The 21,401-nt window shown below is 43.5% G+C and overlaps 5 protein-coding genes across 5 annotated transcripts; 2 read left to right on the top strand and 3 right to left on the bottom strand.

Annotated features, from left to right (window-relative positions):
* Window positions 1-782: 782 nt before the first annotated feature.
* PAAG_03253 (C-4 methylsterol oxidase) lies at window positions 783-1,517 on the top strand (the record flags this gene model as incomplete). The annotated part of the gene is made up of 1 exon (XM_002794662.2): window positions 783-1,517. One exon carries the CDS (start codon window positions 783-785, stop codon window positions 1,515-1,517), a length of 735 nt encoding a protein of 244 aa, XP_002794708.1.
* A 759-nt stretch (window positions 1,518-2,276) lies between these two features.
* Window positions 2,277-3,439, bottom strand: PAAG_03252 (hypothetical protein; the record flags this gene model as incomplete). Its single annotated transcript, XM_002794661.1, has 3 exons — window positions 2,277-2,808; window positions 2,903-3,080; window positions 3,157-3,439. The coding sequence occupies 3 exons, from the start codon at window positions 3,437-3,439 to the stop codon at window positions 2,277-2,279; spliced, it is 993 nt and encodes a 330-aa protein (XP_002794707.1).
* A 1,010-nt stretch (window positions 3,440-4,449) lies between these two features.
* PAAG_03251 (hypothetical protein) lies at window positions 4,450-5,730 on the bottom strand (the record flags this gene model as incomplete). The annotated part of the gene is made up of 2 exons (XM_002794660.2): window positions 4,450-5,556; window positions 5,632-5,730. 2 exons carry the CDS (start codon window positions 5,728-5,730, stop codon window positions 4,450-4,452), a joined length of 1,206 nt encoding a protein of 401 aa, XP_002794706.2.
* A 1,390-nt stretch (window positions 5,731-7,120) lies between these two features.
* Window positions 7,121-11,483, bottom strand: PAAG_03250 (multidrug resistance protein; the record flags this gene model as incomplete). Its single annotated transcript, XM_015844900.1, has 5 exons — window positions 7,121-8,025; window positions 8,088-8,210; window positions 8,271-10,248; window positions 10,315-10,978; window positions 11,035-11,483. The coding sequence occupies 5 exons, from the start codon at window positions 11,481-11,483 to the stop codon at window positions 7,121-7,123; spliced, it is 4,119 nt and encodes a 1,372-aa protein (XP_015702106.1).
* A 5,108-nt stretch (window positions 11,484-16,591) lies between these two features.
* PAAG_03249 (high-affinity hexose transporter HXT6) lies at window positions 16,592-18,417 on the top strand (the record flags this gene model as incomplete). The annotated part of the gene is made up of 3 exons (XM_015844899.1): window positions 16,592-16,900; window positions 16,983-17,239; window positions 17,316-18,417. The coding sequence occupies 3 exons, from the start codon at window positions 16,592-16,594 to the stop codon at window positions 18,415-18,417; spliced, it is 1,668 nt and encodes a 555-aa protein (XP_015702105.1).
* Window positions 18,418-21,401: the final 2,984 nt, after the last annotated feature.

Raw genomic sequence — 21,401 nt, 5'->3', positions numbered from 1 at the left:
TGTTGGTAATTGGACACTAGAAAGATGCTCTCTACGGAAAGTGATGGAAATGCGTAAAGAGACCACTATCTTCGTCGAGTCCAAGATGATGGAAGTCAAATGTAAAATTCCTTTGGCGGACCAAATCTCGGCAAATGAGTGATTAAACTCCGCATTTTCACGCTTCAATCACGCTCTTTTACAACTTTAAATTTCTATGCCGACCCTTTTTTTTAACTGCTGTTGATCCGATTTTTACGTTCACATCTTTACTTATATGAGCGATAACAATTGCCATTGCAATAATAGCAGATACATGTGCCTAATGCCCCACCAAACTACCTACATTAGGTAGATTCTTTTAAATTACCTATATGATTGATACGCTCTCTTCTTCTTTGCGCTTTTTGCGTCTGCTCGCAGGGAATCCCCTCTTTTCGGCACCCTTCTGTGGGAATATGGGGAAAGTTGTATAACCAGCTGCTTGCTACCCCTCAACCCCCAAGTTGAGGACGGTTTTTTTCTCTGTCGTTATCAATTTATTTGATATATTCCTCCTTTCGTCTTTCTTTTATGCGTGATATGCTCACTCAAGTTATCATCATCCTTAATCTTCCTATTCGTAAAAGCACCAGCCCCGAACACCTTACGGTGGCTGTGAGATCATGCGATCTAAATGTCTAATATAATAGCGATAGCACTTCCTGTTCTGATAACTATACAAGCTCTCCCTCTTGCGGGATAAAGCCTCCAGAACACCTCAATTTCCCCATTACAGCTCCACAGTCCCGATATCAAAAGCCATGGCCACCCTCAAAATTCTAATACCCTCCTGGCCCCAGATAGCCATCTCATATCCCCCCGGCCTAATCGAAGTCGCTACCACAATCCTCTGCCAAATTTTAGGCTTCTGGCTCCCCTGCATTCTCTACCTCCTCATCGACCTAGCCTTCCCGACCTTCTCCAACAAACACAAAACTCCAATCCGCCCGCCGCCAACCCACCTGGGCCGCCATCACCACTGCTTCCGCCGCGTCTTCACCACAAACCTTCTCTCCACCCTCCTCCACATCGCCCTCAACTCCTCCACAAACTTCCAATACTCTTTCTTCACAATCACGCCAACATACCCGACAGCCCGCGAACTCGCCACAGATTTCATATACGCCTCGCTCCTCCGCGAACTGCTCTTCTACACCGTCCACCGCACCCTGCACCACCCAAAGCTCTACCCGCGCTTCCACAAGCAGCATCACACCTTTACTGCGCCCATGGCCTTTGCTGCGCAGTATGCGCACCCTCTCGAACACTTGCTGGCCAACGCGATACCCGTCGTGCTGCCTCTGGCGCTGCGGTGCGTGCATGTCTTGTCATTTGCGCTCTTCCTGACGTCGATGCTGGCGGAGACCGCCAGCGTGCATAGTGGGTATGACTTTGCGGGTGCGCGCAAGCATGATTTACACCATGAGAAATTTCGGGTAAATTATGGGGTGATTGGATTGCTGGACTGGGTTCTTGGGACGGATGTAGAAGGGTGAGATTAGCAAGAGCAAGGAAGGGGAATTGGTGTTCTTTGGATTCTGAAAATTTGGAATGTTCGGTTTGAAATGACTGAGTTGTCACCGTTGTTGGTGGGAATATGGAGTGATGGGTTCTAGAGGGCAATGGGTGGGTGCTGTCGTTGTTGGACATAAGCATTTGTTCATGTTCTTCAGATTATGGGCTTGAGTACTATCGCCTTGGATAAGCGAATACAACACCCGTCATGAAACTGCCTATTACATTGGAATCTCGTGTGACAATATTTATGATGATATATGAGTATAACCGCTGAACATGTGTCCTTTTATGGGAAGATGACCCATAAGAGGCCTGGTCAGGTGATGTATGGGTTCAAGGTGATAGCCGTGGATTGAAGTCAGTGAAGATGGATAATTCCCCAAAGGTGATCAGTGTGTGCATTCAAGGGAATGACAATCAAAATATATGCTCAACTCTTATCAATTCAATGAAGTGCGCATATAGAAGGTGAGAATAGAGTATAAGTTATGTAAGAAGAGAAATTTCATTGACTTCAAATGATGAAACAATTACTCAGAATATAAAATAAATATATCAATTCATCCGGTTCATAAGGGGTTTTTTGCTTCAATCAGACACACACAAGGGTAAGAGCAATGTTCAAATCTCATATGTACTGCATTTCATATACAGACGTTTTGAATACAAAGTGGGGAAAGGAGATAAGAGTCCTCGCAGAATATTGGCCCTGATCTACACATACACACACATTAGTACTATTTGAAGCGAATTTCCCCAGGGCACGAAATCCAATATTCAAAACCTTGGCTCACGCCCTCGAGTTGTCTCCGATAGCGCCTCCCACCCCGCAACTCATTGCAGAATATTTCCTCTTCACTTTTATTACCAAGCAGTATATCAAAGCAAGAAGGCGGAATGGTAAATTCCAGCATCTCCAGAGTCGACGCCCTCAGTTTTGCAAAATCGTCCACGGCTCCGAGCCACGCTTTTTCCCAACTCCCAGATTTATCGTTCACAATCATCTGCGGTAGGAATTCTGTAAAGAGACGGAACACCTTTACTTGAGGGAGATGAAACAACGCGTCGATAGTTGCGTGAATCGTGTCTCCGACTAAAGTATCCGTGACACTTAGGTGGAATTGAGCGATGTTCGGTAAGTGCAGCTCGACGAAAGTGAGGGATTTGAAACGCCTTGGTGCAAAGCTGGGTGCAGCAAGGGACAGGGCGGAGTCTTTCGCGAAAGTAAAAATGTTTTTGGTGTATAGGATCGGGATACCTTCGGAATATCTGGGCAAGAAGGGGTTTTGGAAACGGATATATCAATGCCCATACATTCTGCGGAAGATCCCACTCGGAGGGCAGAGCATAGGGGAAAACTCACATCCTTCTACATGTTCTTAAAATCTCTAAGCTTAGACTCTCCTCTGCCCCATGGCCGCAACGGCAATGAATAGATTTATTTTTTCGCTGATTGTTGGAGTAGGGTTCATCCCGGAATATCTCTTCACGGTTTGAACCCTGCAGGCACGATTTGAGGAGTTTAAACTTATTAGGGATCACTGAAATAACAATTCAATTAATCACAAATCGAAGCGCCATGCCTAGGGAACTAGAATTCGGGCTTCATAGTCTTACCATACAGATGAAGCACTCGATTGCCAAGCAACGCTTCAAATATCAAGACGCGGATTTCAGGAGGAAGCTTGGCATACAGGATACACAGCGATTGGGGCTCGGTCAATGCCCAGGGGTTGGAAAAAGGCGAGTCGACCCAGTCTGGTAGTGGATGAGTGATACGGCGGCGTCGACAAGACGGGAGACGCGGTGTTGGTGGTGGTGACTTGTCGGATCGATTGTAGCAGTAGAGATGGGTGTTTAGCGGAGCCTCGGGTGGAAAGGTGTAGTAAGGGTTGGGCATTGCGAGATTTAGGTTTGTCGCCGGCTCTTATGAGTTATGTTCAGGGAGTGAGAGCTCACTCATTCCACGAGGGTTTGTCACTACCAGAGGGATCGGTATTTGGCAATATTGTTGCGATTGTCATGACGAAGTGAATATCAAGTTAACCGACATCGAGCACCAGGTCCGGCACATGCTGGTTGTTAAAGCGGTGTGGAGTGCTATAAGGAGACCTAATAAGGGGCTAGTTGAATTAGTTATTAGTGATAACTAACTAGTTAACTAGGTCGGGTATTACGTAATTTGAGATGGGCAGCCCGCATCTCGGCTCGCAAAATTCAATAAGATATCAACAAGAAATCCAACGTAAGAGGTGTAAATAGGTAGTAACCTAGAAAATGCCACCGAGAAAGCCAGATGCATAAATCAAACCGCAATATCGAATTCATATGTATGTAGATGTGTATGTATAGCCAAATCACCAAACGTGGAGCGAAACCAATTCGAAACTCCATGTTTTATCTAAATTTTTATTCCGAATCCTCAATAACTGAATAAATGAATGCATAGGTATAAACTTATGTTTAGAAAGTAAATCCTTGCGTCTGCCGGGTGGGGGAGTATGCATATAAATACTGTTGAGAAGCAAATATATGGCCACCTTCGTTCGGGCAGAGGCGTAGGTGCGACACGATCGTTGACCGCAGTAGGCCGCCTTGTAAATGTGTTTTGGATAGAAGGTGCAACGGTCTAAGACGTTTCATCCCACCAGTTTTCCTCGATGAACATCATTCAGGGGAGTGAATACAGGCGAGAAACGATACAAAATTTCAGCTTTGTCGGGAGCCGGAGATTAGACGAAAATATTAATATAGGATCGAAAAAGTTGAAATTAGTCATAAAGGTCTTTTAATCGGATAAAAATGAATATGGGAGAACGCCCGTCCTACCTAGGACGGTGAAGTAAAGGGCCCAAAAAGCTGCAGATAACTGCTAGGAAGATAGATTACAGCATGTTATGAAGCTTTTCCTCATAACTGACGAGGCATAGGAGACACCGGGGTAACAGGGGCACTGTTTCCGGGAGTCGGGACTTCTATTTCGATACTAGGCACTGCTGTAATTTCAGGAGGTTGGAGGCCCTGCTCCCTTTCAGCAACCGGACTCTGATATGGCGGGGCCTCCCCCCAATCTAATTGATCATACTGTGGAGGGTTTGGAATATTCGAGTTGTCAATATCTGTTTCAGCTGGAGTTATAGATCCTCGGGGTGTATCGTGGTCGGATTGGTTGGTTGGGTTCAAAAATAGAGAGGAGCCCGAAGTTGCGCGCTGACGACCTTCAGCCAATCTTGGTAGTGAAGTGCTTCCATCGCTTCCCATACTGGACGCAGCGTCAAGGAGCGGTCTTGAGTCTGACTCCTGGGAACTGGCACGCAATCGGGTGCCATCATGTCGAACATCGCCCACATCCGCATACGTAACACGTGCCACCCGCTTCTCTCTACCACGAGACTGATGTTCAGCTATCAGAGTTGCTGCGCTAATACTGGTATTGCTGCCATTGTCACTTTGATTTTCTTCCAGATTTGGAGTTCGACTCTCACGCTGTATCTCCTCCAATCGCGCCCAATCACCACGTTCTCGAGCTTCCCTCCGTTCCAGTCTTCGCCGTTCCCGCTCAGCGACTTCTTGTCTTCTTGCCAATCGGATTTGGTATAACGACTCCATCTCCTCTTCCCTTCGAGCCTCTTCCTCATCAGCTGTTTCTGGGAACTCCATCACAACATCCATCCCACCACGCTCGCCTTCCCTCCCAACTATTTGCTCTGTCGGTTTCGGGATTGGTGAGTATGAGGGTAACGTCATTACTGATTGAATGGAGGTTCTGCGGTCAAGACTGAGGTCGCCAGCACCAGTATAAGCGGTATTACCTGACCAGTTAGCCCCAGCCTGCCGCGTTGCTGGAATGGCATCCGGAACGTGGCCGTATGCGGTTTTTGGTGACCAATTTCTCCATTTTTTCTTTAGATACTTCGTCGGTATGAATTTGGGTTCTGAATTTCGAAATCGGAGGGTCCGGAGGCCATAGTAGAGGCTTAGACAGACAATGATAACACCAAGGAGCGCAATGGAAACCTGTAGAAATTGTCAGTTGAAACTCCACCACGCCTCAAAGTTATGTTCGAGCATGTGTGGCCACACAGAACTTACAACAATGAAAATTCTTCTTGAAGGGTTGTCCTCTGCCTGATCATTCTCTGCCCGCTTGTGGAAATGGTTGCGATAGCTGTAGAGCTGAGGTAGAAACATGGTGATATCGAGATAAATTTACGGGGGCACTATTTCGAGGCAGGGGCAGGCAAGCGTCGCTTCACATAGACAACATGACATCAGGACAATGAGAGGAAACTAAATCAGAAAAGTGACACAGTTTGCCAGAGAACGACTGTCAACGATCAATCTTCTGTCTGTCTGAGGAGCAAGAGGAGTTAGCGCCCTGTGGCTGTGTTTGTGTACACGGACATGGAGTAGGGCTGGTAGTGCGTAATCTGATCCCTGAAATGTGAAGGATAAAAATCGCCGGATTCTGCTCGTCCGTTCGAAGGATAACGGGAAGTTGGGGAACGAAAGATGACAGCGTAAAATAAGCGAAAGATATGGCAATGGGGAATGATGGGATAGCAGTTCCTAAATAAGAAAACGAAGGACGGAGGTTGAAGTTGGGAGTGGGAGGGATGGTTGGAGATTCGGAGTTTGAATGTCGGTGGTTTGCGAGCGGTGGTTGATGGGCGTAACAAAACAGAAGTTGCAGCTTCACACCATTTTAGTAATTAATGTAATAAATAACTAATCAGTTAGTTTAACTAACTAGTTACCAGTTGATTGGGAACCGGAGGACATATATACTTGGGTGAAGCTCCGCAGTCCTTCACGGCATCTCTATTAAACATCTAACACACAGATTGAAGGGTTTGGATGGAGCTGCTGTGTGAGTTGTTGTTAAACGTGACCACCTTGCTTCTATCTATCCTCTACTCGATTAATTATCTTTCCTGTGCAGCGGAATGACGGTGAACTGCAGCAGTGGTGGACTTCAACTACCTACCTAAAACGACTTTTATGTTTTTATGAAATATTATATGTAAAATGCTATAGGGGACTTGAGGTTCTCGACACGGAATGCCCGACACCGGTTCCCAGCCATCCTATGCACATATTCCGCATTAATCTGGGCGTTCGCCCGCCGCCTCCCTTCACCCGTGTGGCGATTCGATCTCTTCAACTTTCACGACGTGAAAAATATGGTTTGCGTTGACAGTAGTGGTGGTCCTGCCCGTCATAACAAGTAATGTAAATACTAACATCGTCTCAACTTCTCTCTAATAACCCGATAACTACGGGAGAGGGGAGATTTTTGGGAAATACACAGGTATTTAAATAATATATGCCATGCAATGCGATGAGGGTTACCGACTTTCATGTGTATGGATGTATGTACGGAGCGTGAACTAGAACAATGAAGAGAGAGAAGAAAAGATACTTCGATGTTGGGGTAAATTCTGTACGGTTTAATTTTGCAGATCAACAAACAAAAGGGGGAAGAAAAGAAGAAAAACATATTCGGCATTAAGTAGTCATACAATCATTTAACGCTTTTCTTTTAAAGCAGAAGGATAACAAGGATCAAAAGTGAACACTGTCAATCCACACTCCCCTCGGCTGTGACCAGCTTCCTTAACCTCCCTCCCGGCTTCGTTATTAATTCCATATATGAACCTTCCTCAACTACACGGCCCCCATCCACCACCACAATTTTATCCGCAATTTCCATCATCTCGACCGCGTGCGTGATAATAATCACAGCTAGCTGCTGGGCACCTGGTATCATGAGGCTCTTAACCGTGCGACGAATCTGTTCCGCGCTATGAGCATCTAGATTCGACGTGGCCTCATCGAGGATGAGGATACGCGGCTTCCGCACCAAGGCACGCGCGATAACAAGGCGTTGCGCTTGGCCGCCAGACATGGAAAGCCCCCCATCACCAATTATAGTGTCGTAACCCTCCGGGAGGGAGGAGCTGAATTCGTCAATCCCGGCTGCCAGCGCGGCGCAACGGATGGCTTCTATCGTGTTGAGCGGGGAGGCTGGGTCGAGGCCATAGCTGATGTTGGCTTTAATTGAGGACGGGAAGAGAGTGGGTTGTTGAGGAACGATGGAAACTAGAGAGCGGAGGCTTGGAGTGTGGATATTTCGGATATCATACCCTCCGAGGGATATTGTGTTGGAGGGATAGTCCAATGACGACCTTATGGTCATTTTGTTGGCGGGGTATAGAGCGGTAAGAAGGGAGGCAATAGTCGACTTCCCAGATCCAGAGGGGCCGACGATTGCTGTACAGGTGTTTCCTGGGATTGCGAGATTTAGATTTCGAAGTACCTGTTTCTTAGGGCGTGACGGGTAGTTGAAGTTCACATTTGCGAACTCCAATGGCGTTGGGTTGGATATTTTTAGTTTCCCTTCATCCTCGTGTGAACTACCTTCCGGGAGCGTTGCTAATCGCAATAACCTTGAAGCAGTATCCCGAGATGAACTTATTTGAGGAACTGAAATTTCAGTCAGTACGGTTCAAAGTTGTTATGGAAACCGGGCGTTCGGACTGGCATACCAAATTCTAACGCGGCGTTAACGTTCCCTAAGCTGAATAGGAGGATCGAGAAAACCGTCAGAATGTCCCTTATCGAATATTCAAGAGATGATGCAAGGACTGCGCCAAAATAAAAAACAAGGGCTATGTTCCATGTTAGTCTAAACATACAAGTTAACATCTATCACCGCCGTTGGGACATACTGTAAACAAAAATGATTGATGAGCTGGATAACCCAAAGAAAAATCCCGAAAAACAGGCTCGTTTGAAGCCCTGTCGGAGGGTCTTCATATTCACCACATCAAGCTTCTTATGGAAGTGAGCCTCAAGCGTCAAGGCGCGGACGGTTTTAATATCGAGAAACGTTTCGGAGAAAATATCCCCAACCACCTCACTGGCATCGTTGCATCTCTTTTCCCAGATGCCGCTCACACGTTCGAAGGTTCTTGTTATGGAGTAGACAACTGGAGCACACGCAAGCCCAACCAGAGTCAACTTCCAACACACATCGATTCCCCAAACGAAACACATAATCATTATCACCGCTGCAACAAAAAGAAACCCAGCAAACCGCCCCACCAAGTTCCTCATTTCCTCAGCGTTGCGGTCCAGACACATCGTCAAATTAGATGTTTTGTTCTCTTCCCTTTCGAACCATTCCTTTGGCTGAGATAGGATACGTCTCACTGCCTCGTTACGGAGAGAGTTAACCCAAGCTTGTCCGCAGCATTCAAGAAGAAAATGCATAGTGAACGAAGCTGCTGCATTCGCGACGGAAACTCCAATGATTGCCACTGACCATTGGAGGGCCATATGTGAACGATTTCCGGGTAGAAAAAATGCTCCTAAAAGCTGCGCAAATAGAAAGCCAAAAGCAGGGGTGGCAGCGGCATGGACAAGTGCCGCTACAAATCCCACAAGTAGTAAAATCTTATAGCGCACGGTTAAGCGTGGAATAACAGTGAGAAGGATTCCCACGATTGATAAGTGAGGGAGTTTCCCCTTATGGGGACCTTCTTCGTCTCCTGGTCTGTCAGTTAGTTCAACATCTCGAAGCACGTTGTCCGTGAAACCCAAACCTGAAGAGCATGATGAAGACGGCATAAGATCCAGTTCGAATTTAGCGTCACACTCGCGAGAAAAATCTCTCAGTTCAATACCTGCAACGGATGGCATCTGACGGTTATATTGACGAATTTGTTCGGAAGAATCGCTTCGAGATGATAACGGCCTGAATACATCTTCGGTATGAACCATTGGTTGAAAAGAGAGTGTGTTGCGAAAGCCTGGAGAAATTGGAGACAAAGTTAATGATTGGAAGGTTCGACTCCTCTCTGTACTAGGCGGAGGGTGTAGTGGTTTGGCAGACGTTCCGAAAGTGACCCCGCTTCCCATCTCCTGAGTATTTTGTCTTGGGATATTATCGGATTTTTCTTCCTGGCGATGGGATCGTTCATTCTCTAATCCGAACACGACTGACAGTGCAGACCCGGGTGTATTTGTTGCTTCTTGTTCTAGAGCGTGCCTGTAGCCTTTTCGAACGACTTCGCCCCCTTGCAGCACATATATAAAGTCCTGATTATTGATCTGGGATATATCATGCGTGATTATAATAGTGGTTTTGCTCTTTCGCCAGGTTCGAATGGCTTCCATCACTGTAGATCGACTAGTTAAATCCAGCGCGCTTGTCGATTCATCGAGGATCAAAATAGGGGTATCTCTGAGGCGTGAACGAGCAATCGCAACTCTTTGGCGCTGTCCACCACTAAACGCACTCCCACCAACACCGACCACTGTATCAAGGCCATCTGGTAGGGCTCGGACCGTCTCATCGAGGGAGGCAAAACGGAGGCTGGTTACAATTTGGTCCTCAGTAATATTTTGGTGGTCTTTGGAGCCGAAAGCAATATTGTTAAATATTGTTTCATTGAATAGGAAGCTCTGCTGCTGTACTAATGTGATGTTGTTCCGGATCCAGTCAATACTCAACTTTTGAATTGGTGTGCCGTCAATTAAAATATCTCCAGCTGCAGGGATATAGAATCGCATGAGAAGATTCGCAAGTGTGCTTTTCCCTGACCCGCTTTGTCCAACCACAAACGTTATATCGCCTGCTGGGAAAAAGAACGATGAATTTTTTAGCACGTAGCAGTCGGGGCGAGATGGGTATGCGAAAGTAACCTAGAAGTATATATTACTTTTTCTCCTTGGAGGGTCAAGTTCAAAAGAATGTGATTTTTGACTCACGTTTTTTATCCGTATATCTCCCTCACAAAATCGAGGCGACAGTGATACAAATGTATCTATTGCCGGCTTGGGATGACTTTCCCTCGCCACAATTTGTTGCAGCGCTGAAGCTGAAGCACGCCCTTTTTCAAGAACAATAATGTGTGGCAAAATTTCTTCAATTGCCTGGGTAGACTGAAGACATGCCCAAAATGCTGTCAAGACATCTGCGGGGTTTAAATCACCAGCTCCAACCAGGGAACTTCCGTACCAGAAGCCTTGGACAAACATTACAAATATCATTAGACGTATGCAGCTAATCTGGAGTGCTTGGCCAAGTGCTTCATTTCTATACCAGCGTGAAGCTGATAGAATGCCAGCAGAATATTGTTCAGCCTCAAACCTTTGTCCATTAAAGCACTTGACTGCATCGATGCTGGAGAAGCAGTTGATGGCCAATTTTGATGCGCGGGTTAACTCTGTCTCATAGGCCTGTACGCTCGGTGCTGTTCTCTTCGAAATAATAGATACAACTGCCGCGCAGACAGGTATCGAGGCAAGAGAAACTAGCGTTAGTTTCCAGGAGGTACAAAGGGCCAAAGTAAGCGCAGTCACAAACGTGACGAGTCTTTGTAAAACACAACCTAGAGGCTGCGAAGTCGCTAACTGAAGATCTCGGATCTGTCTAGCCCGTGAATGAGCGGAGGTGCAATAAAATAAAAGTTGGTAGTGTGTACTTACGTCTGGAGACGCGGCAGAAAGGAGGAAACGCCATCCTGTTTCATCTCAAACCAGGATATATCCTTCTTGATTAACTGTACGAAAGACTTCTCGCGTGCGTTTTTGGCTTGGAGCTCCCCAAAGGCTACCCAGAATGCAAAATGCCCTGCCTGGAGTAGCCAAATGCACATTCCCAATCCCATTAGATACAGGCATCGAACAGATATAGCGTGCATTAATTCTTCCGATGTTACGGAACCTGCTCCGAATTTTGAGAATGCGTCAAAGATCTTCCCAAGCACCAGAGCCAACATGGGAACAAGGACACCAGCTCCCACGGTGAAAAGCAAGCCCAGAAGGAGAGAAACAACATGTTTTCTTGAGGTGAAAAGAAATAGCGATGTCCATTTTGCCTTGGGCGTTGGGCTGTCTGTCAACGTCGCATCAGAACGACCCTCGGCGGACTCCATGCTGTTTCAACATTTGGCAATGAGATCCGACGAAGGGAGTTGGGGAGTATAAGGGAATCAAAGATCCAGGAAATCTGTTGTGAGCAGCGCCCCCCCCGCGTTGCTGCCATAACTACCAGACACAAAAGATAAACAGACAAGGACGTGGTGTGGAGACGGGGCAATCCCCAGTCGCCTAATGCGTTCGAGCGATTCGATTCACATAAAAGTTTGTGGTGCTCTGATGACGGTTTAGGCAAGATTACATTCACAAAATATTTTCAGCATTGAAACAAAGAATAATGATTAAACAAAGGGGCAGCTATCCAATGATGTATATTCTTGCTAATCTTCGCACGCTTGGTATTGTTCTTTGAAACAATTGAACTGCCCCCGAGGTTGACTTCTGGAACACTTTCAGTAAACTCATCGTTGAATATTCGCCTACGTAACACGTAGTCAAGTTCCTTAATGAGATGCATGCTCCCAAGGTAAAGCACACGTTTCTCAGTGTGTTGAAAAAGTCCACAACGGAATGAAAATAGATCTCCATGGCTGAATATGAAAGAGCATTCCGTTACGCATCAGATTGATAATATGCTGCCTCCTGGAGGAATGAATGAGATTGAAATAAGGTTTGGTAACGTTGCTAACCCAATCAGGCAATAAACGTGCTGAGCTTAAGCTTAAGCTGACATTGAACTCGCTGTTTTCATACATAGTCAAAAGCTGCGGATCGTATAGAGTCTAACCAATGGGTACGGCTTAACCAATCTACTCGAATATCAAGCAACCATGATGTCACTGCTTCGCCGCAAGTTGTGTTGAAATTGCATTCAAAGGTCCTTTCTTGAGAGCGCAAATCTCGTCCTCGACGCCGGTCCCATTTGGGCCACACTAGCCTCATTTAGCCCTTAGCTCATCATCCCCGCTGGCTCTATCTTTGCTGCGAACTTCCATAAAGAAGCACTTAAGCGTATTATCTCTCTATTAGTAACCCAAAGGATGCGAATTCGATTCCAGGCAATAGCGGTAGTTAGGTCAAATTATACTGCAGGTTAATAATCAGGGGCACAGGTTGAGGCTATACCCGAGCAACTGGCCAATAGGTGGTGACCATAAAAGACACACCAATGATCAAAACCAGCGGAGGAATAATAACCTTCTGATAGGTGGAGAGACACAGAAGTGACCCACCAATGATAATATAGAAATAATCAAAGTAATTGACCAGAAGTCACACAGCCACACTCACAAAGTTTTTTTGATTAATTGAAAAGGTATAAAAATGTCAGATGATCTTTATGGAATTATTAAACTATTATGACAAATACACTTAATTGTCAGTAGTTTATACTGATTTAAATAAGTATAATTTTATAAGAACTTATACTTATTTTTAATTTGATATTAATTACTAATATTTATAATTTTTATCATTTAGTTAACTAATTAATATATTATTATTAATCATGAAATATTAAATAAAATAAATATTAATTTGATAATAATCATAATATTTCAATAATAAAATTGAATTATTTATTATTTAATTATATTTATATAATTATATTTATATAATTATAATAAAAAGAAAATATAATAATATAAATATTAATTAGTTATTTTATATAAATATAAATAATAAATTATTTTTTATAATATATTTTTATTTTTAATATATTATTTAATTTTGTAACTATGTTTACTTTCTAATGTATATATATATATATATTTATAATTATTATATTTTATTAATTTTCTAAATTTTTAAATTGAAAATATAAAATATATAATTTATTTTAATAAATAATTATTAAATAAAATAAATAAATAAAATTGTTATTTTGCACAACTTTTATAGTTATATAAAAGTAATATAATACATTTTTTAAACATTTTAGTTCTATAGATATTATTATTAATTTAATTATTTTATGAAATTTATTATAAAAAAATTTCTTAAAATAAAAAATAAAGTGATTTTTTGATTATTCAATGTTTCAAATTATTGTCTTAAGATCTTGTTTCTGAAAGGTGAAATTCTGCAATTTATAAATATATAAAGTTTACTTTTTAATTAAAATCATAATTCTGCATAGCATTTTGATCTAATAAAATAAATTACATGGAAAATATAATTAAATAGTTGATGAATTCATTGTATATAGATTTGATAAATTATTATATGAAAAATAAATTCAGAAAGGAATTTTTGAACATTATATTAAAGAATTTCATTATGAAGGTTCATTGTAACGAGGCTTTACTGTATTCAAATATTATATTGAGTTACAGTTACCAGCGAGTTAATATTCACCTTATTTGTCATGTGATCAGTGATGTATATCAGGCTGTAGCGAGCGTAGTTTGCGAACTATGCTTTATGGTTAAAGCATCTCCCGCACAACGTCCAAGAAATAATGAATATTGGTTGAAACGCATCATGACAACCTTGACCCGCCTTCGTTGAGATAGAAGTTAGAGAGAACTACAGGCGGCATAAATCATACATAACAGCACTTGCAATAAATAGCTCTCAGGGGGGTCCAGAATCCCTCATCCAGTGGAAGATGTGGAGCCGAGGTTGGGACCATGGAGCGAAGAACGGAAAGGGAGGCTTGGGCTGGAAAGGTCCTATTCCCTTCTAGGCTACGCAAAGTTGCTTGCCACTCCGCGGGTCCGACCAAACGTAAAATGTACATTAAAGCAACGAGATATCTGTCAGGGGGCTTGTACATCGTCTCTCAACAAGTAGCTCTTCTCCGGTTCACCTTGTTCTTATAGTTCAAGGGGTTTTGTCGTTCCTTGGAGGTTCCAGCAAACTCCGAAACTTGGGAGGCGATGGATTGAACCTGTATTTAGCGTTTATTGGCTGGAGGGGAGGTTGGACTTTATCAAGCTTCATTCACCCAACCTCATTATATCCCCATCCTCTCAACAAATCTGTCTTGTATAATTTTAGTCTTAAAAAAGGGTGAAACGGTCGCGAGGTTTTAAGAGGACTGTTTCGTAAAATCCACACAAAGAACGGCCAACCTGTCTCCATTTGCTACCTCCTGGTATGATTCTAGGAACGACCCGCCCAACCCGCAAAAATGAAATTTAAAAGCGATTTCGAGAATCCTCTTTCGCCCAAGTCCGCAGCAATCAATATCTTGTTTGTGCGGGCAAGGGAAAATGGAGCATGAGAAATTGCCATTGCAAACCAACAGTTCAAATATCAGTTGTTTGAAGATGTGGATGTGCTTGTGGACTCCTAAATACAGGTATTCCAGTAGACTTTTCACTTTTGAAGAGAAGTTGGCGCGAACGGGCTATCCAAAAAGTTAGGCTAATCAAATCCTTCTTAAATTTATGTCTTCAGCGCTGTGGTCCATAGTCAGTCGACCCATTATGAATAGAGTTGCTGGTCCGTTTCATCTTTCGAGGCAACTCGGTCGACCATTTCCTCAAGCAGGATTGTGTCAAACAATACAATTGACCTTCCATTCAAAATCCATCTCTTATCGTTAAAACTGGGAGTGCTCTAAGGCCCATTTGACAAACATACTTACTTCCGTCTCCTGGGGGGCAGAAGATTTGTTGCTCGAAGGATAATAATAGACCGTTTATCCGGTATCACAAGGTGAACGAACAGGTTGACTTCCAGCCTCCTCCGATGGAGACAAGGATGTTCGATTTTGGAAACGAAAGTAACGAGTCTCGTCGGTTCTGCGATTTTAAGTAACAGCCTTTTTTACCACACCTTTTTTTCTGTTTATTTTAATTTTGGCGACTACCTGTCATCAGCTGGTTGCGACACTAGGTGGATTCATTCTAGCAAAACCGGCAAGCCAATCAAGACCTGAAGTGGCCTGATATGTTCAGGGCTATTCCGCTTTTTTTTTTTTTTTTTTTTTTTTGTTTTTCAGAATTCGTCCACACATGCAGGTGACTGCAACCACTGAGATAAATAAAATGGTTGTACGTAGAAAAAAGGTGCCTATGACAGGATCACACTAGGCGATCGGAGCTCCGATGTTTCGAGGTAGAAAAAAGGGTTGAGGAGTTGTGTATTCTGGGTCTGGAGATTGGAGATGGAAATAGCTCTGGAGCTGGGAGGCTTGGAAGCTCGAAGCTTACTAACCGTAGTCAATGAATGCCCTATAACACGTGACTGTCTAGCCATAAAGAGAAGGGGGTCATGTGTGCCCCCCCGGTTGGAGGGAAAATAAACAATCCGAAATCTATTTGATATAGTAGTATTGATTTCAACGGATGCCGGGCAGTCGGATCGCCCCCTCCCCTCAATAACCGAACAGGGCGGGCCTACCTTGGGTCCTGCCCGGCAATTGTCGGGGTAAATTTAGCGCGTTGTTGGAGACTGCAGACTACATCGTCTGTAGAGCTCATGTCCGCCGTTTCCGCTGGTCAACTGTCTCTCGGCGCCGCCAGCCAGTGTCTAGCTTGCCCCGCGCAAGAAGCCAGGGCGTTTATTTCCGTTATGGCGCGTCATCCCCTCCGCCAGATTCTCAGCACCCAACAGAGCCCACATAAACAAGCAATTACTTATCCAGTTCTCCGGAGTCTATCCAAGATAACGGCATCCATGGATATGCTCGAAGATTCTTAGATAATTTTGGACAACCCCACCGCCCTGTATTGGTGGACGATCCGGTACCCCGCTACCTATATATATTATACTCTGCTGGTTTGATTTGCCACACATGGGGTCGGACGCAGTCATCTCGTCATTCCTCGAGCGGGGTGAAAGGGTATCAAGAAGCTTATGTCTTAAGAATAATTGCTTACCACTTTTCGGCAGATGCTCTAAATCTTTAAATGGGGGTGGAAGCTGAATCCATTCGCCAAATCAAATGGGGCTTAGTCGGTCAGACTTTCCAATATTTGCGCATTCCGCCTTCTTGCGGCAAGTCATGAGGAATATAATGAATGTAAAATGTGAAACCGACCTTTGTGACCGACTGCTCGGTGCCACGGACAGCTAAAGTTCCCTACGACGTTTAAATAGGGCGGGGGTCCTTCCATCCAATTTCTTCCCCTCTACCCCCTTTTTCTCTTCCTCTCCACATTTCAAACCTCCCTTGGGAATTCAGCAGAACGTCCTTGCATATATATCTCCAATTATGAAGAACATTTCGCGGTTCTTCAAGTCAGGGAATGACAATCCCTCCGATGGTTTGGAGAGACGCACAACAACTGACCGAGAGAAGGGAAGAGATGAGTTGATTGATACCCCGGTACCGTTTCTATCATGGCGTTCCTTTGTCATGGGTGTGTTCGTCTCGATGGGCGGGTTCGTCTTCGGTTACGATACGGGGCAGATTGCGGGACTGCTGGAGATGAAAGACTTCCTGAGACGATTTGGAGAGCCCAAGCCTTCCGGTGATGGCTTCTTTTTCAGCAACATCCGCGCTGGTTTAATTGTTGGCCTGGTATGTGCCCCCTCCCCCTTCTCATCTAATATATATATATATATTCCCCACGGGTTTCGGTGTTGTTAACATTTGGACAAAGCTCTCAATTGGAACGCTCATAGGTTCATTGCTTGCTGCTCCTTTGGGAGATCGGATCGGGCGTAAATGGTCGATTTCCGGTTGGTGTGTGGTCCTTAGCGTCGGTATTCTTGTCCAAATAACTTCGGACACTCCAAGGTGGTATCAAATAGTTATTGGACGTTGGATTGCTGGTCTTGGTGTTGGTGCGCTTTCGTTATTGGTACCGTTATATCAAGGCGAGAGCGCCCCACGACATATTCGTGGAGCGATGATCAGGTAAGCTTCTCTTGGCCTCCAGCTAGTGTCTACTGTTGCGTCGTCGTTACTGTTTTAAAACTAAGTATGCTTCTAGTTGCTATCAACTTTTCATTACGTTGGGTATTTTTGTTGCCAATTGCATCAATTACGGCACCGAATCCCGCAATGATAGCAGCGCATGGCGGATTCCAGTGGGTATAACCTTCGCTTGGATATTGATTCTAGGCGTTGGGATTTCGCTGTTCCCGGAGTCCCCGCGCTATGACTATCGCACCGGACACATTGAGAGAGCGAAAACGTCAATGATGAGATTCTACGGCATACCGCATAACCATAGACAGCTCCACGTAGAGCTAGAAGAAATCCGTCTGAAATACGAGGAAGAGAAGTCCGCGAAGGAACAGCCTTGGTATGAAATATTTATCGCCCCACGAATGGCCTATAGACTTGTCCTAGGAGTGTCGTTACAGGCTCTGCAGCAGCTCACTGGGGCCAATTACTTTTTCTATTATGGGACGACGGTGTTCAAAGGCGCGGGCATCGAAAACAGCTACATCACCCAAATTATTTTGGGCGCTGTTAATTTCGGATCCACATTCCTAGGCTTGTACAATATCGAGCATTTTGGCCGTCGCAAGCCTCTGATCTTTGGCGCACTCTGGATGTTCGTCTGCTTCCTTGTGTTTGCCTCAGTAGGCCATTTTCGTCTAAACCTGGAGGATCCTACACTCACCCCCGGTCCTGGGAAGGTCATGGTGGCATTTGCATGCCTATTCATCCTAGGGTTTGCTAGCACCTGGGGCCCGATTGTGTGGGCCATTGTCTCCGAACTATACCCATCCCGCTATCGTGCGAGAGCTATGTCTTTCGCCACAGCGTCAAATTGGCTATGGAACTTTTTAATTGCCTTCTTCACACCACTTATCACAGGTGATATTGGGTTCAGGTATGGGTACGTTTTCGCCGGCTGTCTGTTCCTTGCCGCATCAACTGTATACTTGTGTGTTATCGAAGGCAAAGGTCGAACCCTCGAAGAGCTTGATGCAATGTACGTCATGCGTGTTCCAGCGTGGAAGAGCGAAAATTATGTTCTGCCACCGCTCGAAGGTCAGCAAGATCGGCATTCCAAAGAATCATTTAGTCACAATAACGATGTTGCGAAAACGGATGGCGATGATGGCGATCGAAATAACTAGGCCTCTGGTCCAGTTATGTCCCACTCCTCTCGCTAGTGTTACGTATTAACCAAGGAGTGAGAGTCTAGCAAGATGTACAATATATATTATGTTTTACTATCATATAGAACGAAAATCCTGACTCGCAGTCTTCGCCGTCTCAGCCAAATGGAGCTTGTCATACCGAACATCCTCTAAAGCTTGAGACTTTAGTCTGGGTTCCCCCGGCTGGCGCCAGGTGCGAAAGATATTCGTCAGGCGAGGTATCCAGCATCAAATGAGAGTCAATTTAGAACTGGAGGGTTGACGACAGATTTGTAGGGTGAGGAAATTAGAGATGTTTTGTCGTAGGATATTATACACAGGTTGCATACTGACGGTCTGGGCTTTTTGCTGTAAAGGTTTTTTTTTTTTTTTTTTTGGTGTGTGGCTCACTTTTCAAGATGATTTCCATAGATAACCAACCATAATTATGAGCAGATCCCTGGTTTAGTATTTATGAGACATAAAAATTTTCTAGATTTCCAAACTGGAATTTTCCCTTCGGCCCCAATTGTTACCATGATCGTAGCTTGAAAATTGCCTGCCCGCGGTCGAACGATGTCGATCGTTCTTAAAAAAACTCTTCCGTCCGCCACGAAACTTGTGTAGTTCAACACTCTCCCTCTTCCTCCTTTCAATGGAGAAATGGATATTTTGTAGCATTAAGCATAAGTTTATCTTTCTTGAACGATGGTAATTAGTGAATGAAACAGAATACGACTTAAATACCAACAACGCTTGGGATAATCTAGAGCGGGCAACACAATTTACCCTTTTGTGTCTTTAGGTCTCCGCCACCACAAGAAATCCCTGAAAACACAGCCTCGGCTTAAATTTTGGGTGGCTTGTTGATATCGCCAGTTATTCCCCAGCATCAGCTTACGGCTCAACAAGCTTATGGATATATTGTTGTCTTTTGCTCGTCATGAACATCAGTTTTAAGCGCAGACTTCTTAGCACTGGTTCGTCGAGATACAACCATCAGGTCTAAACATTGATAATCGAACGTCTCTGAGCCTTGGCATTGTCATCCATGAGCCGAGATTTGCAAACTTCCACCTTGTGCTGCTGAAGCATGAAACTCCCACAAGTGCTTCCTTCAGATAACTATATGCGGGTGAAGCTCCGAGGCGAGCTTTCGATACGACATGTCCCCATACCACCGCAACATCCAGTGCTGGCAAGAGTAAACGCGGGCAACCCGGGGAGTTTGGAAAGTCGATGTATCATCAGCATCAATGATAACCCTGGTAGGTGGAACAAAGAGTAACATCCATGGGTCCATGGATGTCGATAAGATGCTGAGCAACACTAGTGTGAGTCCATATGCTGGCCAGCAGTTGATGGATGATGTCCTGTTTGTAGGTGAAACCAATATTAACTCTGGTTGACCCAATCTAAAATAAACACATATACCACACATTACTGCTAATACATCTATCTCTCTTCAACTTCGCCGCGATTGAACTCCAGGGTTAGGGTTACTTAAGGCAAGGAACCAAAGAAATATGACAACATCGTTAACTCTATATCAAGAGCAATACAACGTTTTACTATTAGCATATTAATTTACAAACTTCACAAATCTCACAATATTATATTCTATTAGATATAATTAAGAAAATGTATTAAATAGAAAAACCTATATTTGAAAACTCCATTTAATTTAAAATTAAAATAATAAATAAAATATATTATTAAAATATATAAATTAAAAATAAAAAATAATTAAAATTATTAAATAAATATATAATATTTTATTGATAATAAAAATTTAAATTATAAATAATAAATATTTATAATATTTATTTAACTTATATTGAAAAATCATATAATAGAAAATAAAAATTATATATTTATTTATATAATTAATAATATAACAACTTAAATTTATAAATATTAACTATATAATCTGATAGTTATTTCTTAACTTAATCTTTAAGTTTTAAAGTTTGTTGATATTCATAACTACTGAATATATAAGACATTGAGAAATATGTAAAGGTTCAAGCTACTTTATTTAATTACTGCTTCTTAAACTGAACTATATCATTTTGAGAAAGTGTCTCAGGTCATGATGTGTCTCGGTGCATGGTGAAATAAATTCACAGCTAATCTCATGTTTAGTTACTAATCATAGTGTCAGGTCAATTCTGCTTCTTGCTTTGATTACACACAATTCTTTAAAACTCTTCTGAATTCAGTTCGCTCTCATGAATTTTTTCTTCTTTCCTTCCGCCCTTCCCTGATGAATTCGTCCTTTGTGTATAAGGAAGTGCTAGGGCTGTATTCAGTAGCACACCTGTAGCAATCAGGATTTACTGTCTTAAAAAATGATATTTTTAAGTACAATTAGTTAACTCTCCCGTTACATGGGGCCAAAATGGGTTTGCGAGAACTACAATTCCATTCAAGCGGTTGTGTCTTGGGGAATTGACTTACAATCTAGCATCGTTCTAACTGCCAGAAGATGCAAATCTCTAAGAAGCCTCATTTGGAGAACTCAGAATATCAAGGTGTTAGCACATTGAAGCCGACTTTTCCTACTTCCTGGACAACCTAGCAATGTGAAGAAGCATCTTAACCTTGGGGTCGGGGGGACTCAAGGCATCAAAAAGAAGGAAAGATTATTATAAACAAAATTTGTGCATTTCTGGACTTCGAAGAAGATTTTGTTGACTCATCTTCAATCGCAATGTTCCTCTCAACTGGACTTCTCAACTCGGTTTGCGGACTAATTACTCTTTTTCTCGTTAAGCACTGGTGTTGTGATTTTACTCTTTGTACTCTGTCGCCCTGTGAGGTTTGACCAACAAGTCGGCAGCGCCATGGCTTCCCCACTGCTTCCCCATCGCTTGACTCGTGCTTTGGCAGTCCAGTGAGTGGAAAGCCACCCGAGAGCTCTTCCTTTCGTTTATGAAGAGGAATTCTAATATTGACTTTAGTAATTGCTGTTGATAAAT

This window comes from Paracoccidioides lutzii (assembly GCF_000150705.2).
Source record: "Paracoccidioides lutzii Pb01 unplaced genomic scaffold supercont2.8, whole genome shotgun sequence".
In the NCBI taxonomy this organism is placed as follows: domain Eukaryota; kingdom Fungi; phylum Ascomycota; class Eurotiomycetes; order Onygenales; family Ajellomycetaceae; genus Paracoccidioides; species Paracoccidioides lutzii.
Note: the sequence above shows the minus strand (reverse complement) of the source record. Positions and strands in the feature narration are given on the sequence as shown.